The sequence below is a fragment of the Geospiza fortis genome, unplaced genomic scaffold, assembly GCF_000277835.1.
Source record: "Geospiza fortis unplaced genomic scaffold, GeoFor_1.0 scaffold5, whole genome shotgun sequence".
NCBI lineage: Eukaryota > Metazoa > Chordata > Aves > Passeriformes > Thraupidae > Geospiza > Geospiza fortis.
Window position 1 is genome coordinate 211,424 of NW_005054421.1, and position 8,118 is coordinate 219,541.

An 8,118-nucleotide genomic window follows, 5' to 3' on the forward strand; every position below is an offset into this window, starting at 1 on the left:
GGCCCGGCCGCCCGCCCGGGAAATCGCTGACGGTGAGGGAGCGGGAGCGGCGGCGGAGCGGGGCGCGGGCCGCGGGCCGGCCCTGCAGCAGGCCCAGGTAGGCGGCGGAGCGCAGGAAGCGCGGGTAGCTGTCCTGCTCCATCAGCCGGTACACCGTGCTCTGCGCCGCGTCGAAGGTGCTGCGCAGGGGCTGCCCCATGCTCTGGCTTGTGACTTCCTTGGTGTGAAAGTCCAGATTCACCTGGAGGACAAGGAAAAGGGTATTTGTTTAATGTACATTCATGCATATCCAGTGTTATTATCTACAGCACTGATACTGTACACTGGGAAAAGACTTTTCTGATAAGAGTGAAGCCTTAAGTTTGAGCCTTCATATTTTCCTGTACTGCATTAGTTTATAACTCTGAACTTCATATTAAGTGTTTGCAGGTTCTCCTCACAACTCAGTCCCACAGAACAATCCTTTTCCAGCCCCAGAACCAAGGACACCGTTGCAGCTTCAGGCCCAAAAAGTGCAAACAACAGAGAATTGAGGAGAGTAAACTGGGCGGATGGGACTGCATAACCTGGAGCTGGAATTGGACAATTAACCCCAAGATGGAAATGGACCAAAACATAAAAATGTCAAAACTTGTGATTTGTCGTCCATATTGGATGTAGCCACAGCTGGATCTTGTACTGCCCAAAGTGTATCCTGTGAAGGCCTTTAATAAATCTCTGTTTTATTCCTTTAACTCTGCCCAGCCTCTGTTCTAGTAGCCTCTCAAGGCATGAGGAGGACCTTGAATCCCCCATACAACAGGATATTAACACCACAGAATTAATGTGTTCACCTTCAGTGGTGGCTCTCAGAAAGTCTCCACAAATGTATCACTGGTACCATGAAAAACTGGGAAAACAGAAGAAAAACTCTGATATTTGATTAAAAGTAACTTTCTAACAGTGAACACTGTATAGTCACAGCTTCCCAGCTTTGCAATACCGGACTATTACAGATCTCTGCTGCTCTCATGTAGGATTAAAGTAGAACTTGTTCTAATAAGATGACATTAGTGAATAGTTAAAATTTCTGGTTTCTGTGTACTTTGTGTAGTAGGAAGGTGAAAAAATTCTAATTTCTTTTTTAATTTAAATGGGTCTCTGGAGGCTTTAGATTGGGAAAGTGTATCAAAATTACTATTTACTCCATGTGCTGCTGCATTCACCCTGGGAAATGTTTAATAGTATAAGAATTTTAATGAAGTGACAGGCACTGGTTCAAGCACGTTATTTTGAAAAATAAGACAGAATATATTTAAAAAATTGATGACCCAATCAAAAAGTGACTTCTATCATGTTTTTCTTTTCCTCCCTGAGAGGCTCCTGTCATTTCCATACAACTAGTTGGAACAAATAGTCTAGATCTAAGAGCTGAAGGGCAATTAGTGATCAGAGAAGGGTCCACTCATCCAAAATTTTATGATCCCATCAAACTGTGGGCTCAGAAATTTGTGTAAAAGAGTTCTGCTGGACAAGGAGTCAGAGGAGATGTGCAAGCTCCAGAGCTATGTGGTTTCAGCTGAACCCAAGGGAGGAAGTCACACCAAAGCCAAGTGTCCATGGTGAAACAGAGCATCCACCCTGCCTGCACCAAACTCAAGAATGGCAGAGAAAGAAATTGTTATGTTACTATGACTTCCCTGCCCTGTCCTCTCCTCAGCTTTCTCCTGCTCATCTCTTTGCTTCAATCAGTCTCAAGCATTGACAGTGTCAGCACTTGTTGCCTGTCCAGGGCTGCTTCTCCCCAAAGGCACACAGCAGGGAAAGGAATGGAAAGGGACATAAGTCCTTAAAAGTAGGCATTTCCTAGGAAAAGCAGATCTGAATCCTAATGCAATCTATGGGAATTGCAGGTGGAAACTGCACCATTTTGCAATTGTTTCACTAAAATGAGAATTGCACCTTTTTCACCCTCATTACAAGGAAGCAGAAGTTAGTGTTTAACTTCTCCTATTCTGGCAAATAAAAAAATACAGCTATTGATCTACTCAAATGTGATAGAATTAAAGGAAAATGTAAGTCAAAAAGACCTATTCAAGAGGCTGCTTGTGATTTCACTGAAATTTGATGATCTCCCAACCTGTTCATCTCCTTTTTAGGGCAGGCAAAAAATTATTTCTTTTGTTCATTTATGAACCCTTCATAAACTCCAGTAAAATGAATAAGTTGGAAATATGAAAACTTTTTTCATTCTTGGGATATTAAGAAAAGGCCTTAGCGTTGGTGAGGATTGTCATATCAACATCGTTTGGTGCTGACAGTAACACACCAGGGATATACAATTGGAGGTGGAGAGGTGGAAAAGAGAGAGGGAGTCAGTCAAGACAAGTCCATGCTCCTTCCAGAGTTTTGACTTTTATGAAAGTCTTCTTATATCAGGGGACTGCAGGATTAGCTCTTGAAGCTGCTTCTGGGCATGCACTTCTCAAAAGAAAGTTTCACCAGATGCAGTTGTGTCAATCAAACACTATGTATAATGAGAAAGGTCTTTACCTCTTTTGGAGCATCTTTCTGTATGAATGTTTCAAAAATGGTCTTGGCTTTTGGCAGAAGTTCATGTGCACTTTTGCTTTTCTTGTAATCCTCGCAGGCTATCCAGAATTCAATGTTCTCCTCACTGAACTCAGTTTTCAGAAACTTTGTGAAGGCATCCAGCCCAGCTACAAAAGGGAAAGGTGAATTGCATTAAAAAAATATATCCTTGTCAGACAGTTACTCTTTCAAAGAGTCTGTGCAAGGTAGTAAAATATGTTTTGCTCCCTTGGAATAATACCACATTAGAGATAATTATCCTAGAATACATAAATGCTGTAAATAAGTGCAATTTCTCCATTATGATCCTGTAACTCTCCTTACAGAATTCTCAGCATCAGTAAAAAAATGCTACCAAGATCTCATAAATTTAGAAAAAACATTAAGCAAAACATATGGGAGTATGTGGAAGTGGTGGACTTTATTCCAGCTGAATATCAATTCAGTTTGATCAAAAATCTATTTGAATCTTTGCTCATAAGTAAACTACTCTTCAGCAGCAATTTAAAATGGATGGCTTTCAGCATCTCTATAATTGGCTTTATCCTGCTGTTGTTATGCTGAGGATATTTTCTTTGCCAAGCGTGCTTCATCTGTGGAAGTAATGCAATTGTGTGGATGTGAACAGATTTGAAAAGCCCACAGTGTCCAGCACTGTAGCTGAACCATACATGTGCCCCTCCAAAATGAGGGCAGGAACATATGTGTATTTGATAATTATGGGAGCAGCAGGGCCTCTCAATGATGGCCAGCTTGGATCCAGTCACTGGCTTAGAAACAGTCAGGAGTGACAAAGTCTTTTCTTAAGTACATGGAGCATATGCAGTAAGGAATATTTGAGCAATATTATGGTTAAATGTTCCTGTTTACTGAAGGGACTCTTTGCTGTCTGCTGTATTACTTTGTTCAATAAAACACCAAACACAAAAATTATTTTAAACTATTTTCACAAGTCGACAGCAAGCTATAGCTGAAGAAGACAAGAAGATCAGGAAACACATGCTGCCATAAATGACCCATCATACTAGTTTAGGTAACTGGCATGTCTATTCAAGGGCATAACTGGATTTTATGATTTTCCATCCTTTACCATCAATTTTCCATCCTAACAGTTTGCATGGAGACACAAACAACTACTGACCTTTCTCAGAAAGTAGTTTGTCAAAAGACTCTCCCCATTTCACTGCTTCTTCAGGAGACACACTGCTTGAGAAACAGAAAGGAGTTAGAATAATTGTTCATACTGTGCATTTAGGAAAGAAACAGAAATAATTGTTCATACTGTGCATTTAGGAAGCTGTGTAACACACATTATCTTTCACCGTTGTGGCTCAGGACTGGTCCACAAAGCCTTTGATTAGGTCACCTCACTAAGGGAGATCATTCTCTTAGGGGCTTCAGGAACATTAACTCACTCTTGACATTTTTTTCTTGCAGAGTTATTTTTCTTTTCTCTTTTTATAAAAACATCAGATCAGAGGCTTTTCTCTGTGGTATTTGTGTTGTCCTACTAATCTTTAAGGGAATTGAGACCATGTAGCATGGTAAAACTCATAAGGGAAGCAGGTCTTGTCAGCTATTTAAACTTGAGATAGTCATGCAGAGATATAGTTTTGAATATGCTCACTTTTAATGAAATATACAGAATTCTGTAGCCTGAAGAAATAACTATAGCAATATGGTTTAGGTGTCAGTTTTACAGGGCAATAGCACGTGTAGTCTGGTTTGTTTACCACAAACATTTCAAATGCCATGTTATTCTGAGACACTGTGCCTCATTTATAAAACTCCTCATGTTCTTCATCAAGTATGTCAAGTTGCATGTGTTTCACGTCAATTTTGAAAAATCTGCCCTAGGAAACAGCAAAGAAAGGGAAAAAAGAAGCAATTTTTATCAGTTGCTTTGTGGATGTGAATGTTTGGAACCATTTTCATTCCAGGACAAATCACAGGACACTGAAAGTATCAGTAAGTGACTGGTCTGGGATTAGTTGATCAAATCTACTTCTTATGGACCAAATGTTTCTGGAACATGATCCCACTTCCTCATCAAGGCTTGCTGTTCTGTTTCCTGATTTACACAGTTTGGGCTCTCTTGGCAGGGAGGAGGCACGTGAAGTTTAGATAAAAGGAAATTCCAATCTCTTTGGTATGGAATTTAGGCCAATAATGACTCTGGGTTTGCACAAAACATGAAAGGAGGCGTTTTGTTTTGGTTTTTAAAATTTTAATAGGTGTCACATGTTTCATAGCTGAAGTAATTCCTTGCAGGAATGAAAATTTTAACTAGAAAGAAGAAAACAGTTCATGAGGAGAAATTCAGGAAAGCAGGGGAATTCTGGAGTCAGGGAAACGAGACCTCACTCCCTTACAGCATTTATTAGTTAAGAGAATTACAGAAAGTACAGTGAACTCTGCCAGCTGCAGGTTCCTATACCTACAGAAATTATTTTGGCCATAGTGAAAGATATAGCCTTATGACTTTTGACCACATACTCAGTTCACAAAGGCATGAAATGCTGGAGAGGATCTTTGCTGGGTTTGGAAACTCCTACTGTGAGTTTCTGGTTTTCCTTCAGCACCTGCAACAACCCAGGAGCCTCACAGACCCCCAGCACCTGAGTGCAGCAGTGAGCTTGTGCAATAATAGACAGAAACCAAGATTTGTTCAACTTTGCCGCTTTCTAAATATGAGAAGAAACTAATTTAAACTAATGGATAGACATTTAAACTAAAACCAAACTTTTAAATGAACAGATTAATTAACTTTTCTACTATCACCTGAATTTCCATCTGCAGTGTTTTATTAAAATCTCTTTCTACTTATTTTAGTAATTCTGTGTGAAAAATGGAAATTATAAAAGCTAAGTAAATCACTCAATAAATTTCAAACTATTATCTCACTTTATTATTTGAAAAAGAGTAGATTTGCTTGGTTGTTTTTTTTCCATTTTTGACAAATATAATTGTCACTTTAATCCAAATGTAAGACCAGCAAAAATCTACAAGTTTCTCTTTCATACAAGAACAATCAAATCTCTGTTAGTCAGGCACCAGCTGAGAGTAACATGGTAAAAGACAGCTGGCTGAATGAGGAAATGATGTTAAAAGGGGGAAATTCTTCAGAGAATTTCCTGCTCTGAAAGTGCTGTCTGGCAGATTGTAAGAATGCAGTGAATGGCTGTACTTTGCATTAAATACTGGGGTATGTGAGCCACACAGCACTGTGTGCCTCTACTTTCTCTTTACAGATGCAATCTTAGAATTGTTTGACATGTCTGCAACCAGGACATCTCAAAACGTGAGCAATAAACACGGCCAGGTGACTCAGATGCACTGGTGGGATTGTTTAGATATCCCCTCCCCAGCCACTTTTCCACAGGCTCTGCAAGCAGAGTTTGGGCCCTTAGGTGACCTCTAACACGTGCTCATTAATTAGCACATTAATGGCTTGTAGAAGCAGCTCTGGTCAAAGCAGGCAGCTTGGTCAAGAAAGTGGGAAGTGCTGGAATAAGAGAAAAGGCTGTGGTAAGCACTGAAGTGTTCTGGAATGATTTGTGGTGGAAAGAAAGGGCCAATACATTCTTTCGGCCACAGCATTGTAGCATTCTACATATTTCTTCTTCTCAGTCAGGACCTACAAATGCAATTCTTAATATAGCCATGTCTTGGTACTCCATTGAAGTGAGGAACTAAACTCTTATGGAAGTCAGTAAACCCAAGACTGTACCCAGCATCTTTATGGTAAATACTAGGGACAATACTACCAAAGTGTATGAATTTTGGAGACAAGAGTGTTCAACCAATTACTGCAGTTACTGAGGAACTCTGCATTCACTATTTAACACAGCTATGGCATTTGTGCATCACAGAAGTATTTGGAAAACCTGCTTTGCCAGGAGCTGTATGATTTTCCTGCCAGCTGCATTTCTGAGTGGATTATTGCTCTGTACAGTCAGTGGACTCGTACCAAGGCTTCTGGCACAAGGTTTAAACCTCTCTGCAAATGTATGGGGACCAAGTGGTGTGAAAACACTGCTGATTACCTCGATGCATACCAGGTAATTCTGTAGTGTTTGCATGCTTGGGGTACACTGAGAAACTTTCAAAGTGTTACTTTGCCCAGTCTGAATGCACAGACATGGGTACAGGAAACATCCCAAGTCACACAGTTGCTTCTTGGAGGGAATCCCCAGCCAACCTAGTCTTTTACAATGTTTACCTTGCTGCTTTCGTCAAGTTTCCCGGTTTGCCAAGGTGATCACTTTCATGGAATTCAGGTTTCTGCAGAAGCAGGCTCAGCCTATTTCTCTTCTGCTTAGCTCTACAACAGAATTGGAGTAGCTTTTCAAGAAACATTGTAGAAAGTTGGTTTTTCCCTCTCAAGCATTCTCTGCTTCTGCATTATAGAGCTCCCTATTTTCACTTACAGTAATGTTGGTGTTACTTCTCCTACATATATTATTCACATTAATGGTTTTTTCTTCATAGCTTAGCACATATTTTGCACTGGCAAAGAAAAATGGAAATCCTTTAATTTTCAGCATCCTTTTAATTTATTTTAAAGATGAGGGGCCAAACTTCCCATTAGACAATGTAAACAGTTGGCTCAGTGTCTTCTACTTTTAATGTTTCACAAAGAAAAAAGGAAGTATTGCTTCCTGTCCTTTGAAATTTTTGAAAAAAAGCTTTCCCGGATCATATTCAGGCTTTAGAGAAGCATTTCTCAGAACTTCTTGCAACCTCTCTTTCTTAGTATTTTTAGATCATTAATTTGGTATGTTTCTTGTCCTCAAAAAAACCCGAGAGTTCTTTGAGATAACTCTTCTTAAAGAGTTAATATTTTACACATACGATTTCTAGGATTGCAGTTCATGAGTTCTCACATATATGTCAAAAATGAAATTAGCTGTGCCCTAAATTCACCCCCACAAACTATGCTAGAAGAATCCTCCATGTAAATAGAACACGCAGAAGGTTGGCATGACCTGAACACTTACCCAGGCTTGCTTGCCTTGTTTGGCTCTTCCTTAACCGCTGATTTCATGACTTTGTAATAGGGTTTATCCTTTGAAGCAGAAATGTTGAGTTGGGGGAATAAAAGAAGTGGGTTCTCCATCTTCCTCTAGAGAAGCTTCCGGCAAGGTTCCCTTTGCTCCCTCGCCCCCGGTGCCTGCTGGCTCGGGCTCTCACATGCTGCAGCAGCCTGGACAGCCCTGGCCAGCCCCAGCCCTGTGTCCAGAGGAGGTGGTGGCAGGAGGTGGCTCTGTACTGGCCGCTGCAGCTGTGCCCACGCCGGGCTCTAAGGGCAGCTCTGGTTGTGCCCTCGTCCCTTGGGGAAATGACACTGCAGCTCTGCAGGGCTCACGCTACAAACCGCAGCCCAGAGCAGCAGCTGCTCCGCACAGCTCAGCTCCTGCTCGGGGTAGGGTGACACCAGCCCGTGCCCCCAAACACCTGTACATGCCCTAGACTCCTAAAATTAACCTTAATGACAGTAATGTCGCATGAAATAACATCCAGCCTTCTCTTCAGCCCCCAGAAGCA

General features: G+C 41.0%; 1 protein-coding gene across 1 annotated transcript in view; it reads right to left on the bottom strand.

Moving 5' to 3' along the window:
• Positions 1-7,866, bottom strand: part of LOC102041925 (regulator of G-protein signaling 18) — a 9,402-nt gene extending 1,536 nt beyond the window's left edge. The window contains exons 1-5 of the mRNA XM_005426695.2: positions 7,572-7,866; positions 6,794-6,895; positions 3,713-3,774; positions 2,533-2,699; positions 4-241 (exon numbers count right to left, since the gene is read on the bottom strand). Of these exons, the coding sequence (XP_005426752.1) occupies positions 4-241; positions 2,533-2,699; positions 3,713-3,774; positions 6,794-6,895; positions 7,572-7,690 (688 nt within the window). The 5' untranslated portion in view covers positions 7,691-7,866. The remainder of the gene's footprint in view (positions 1-3; positions 242-2,532; positions 2,700-3,712; positions 3,775-6,793; positions 6,896-7,571) is intronic.
• Between the last annotated feature and the right edge of the window lie 252 nt (positions 7,867-8,118).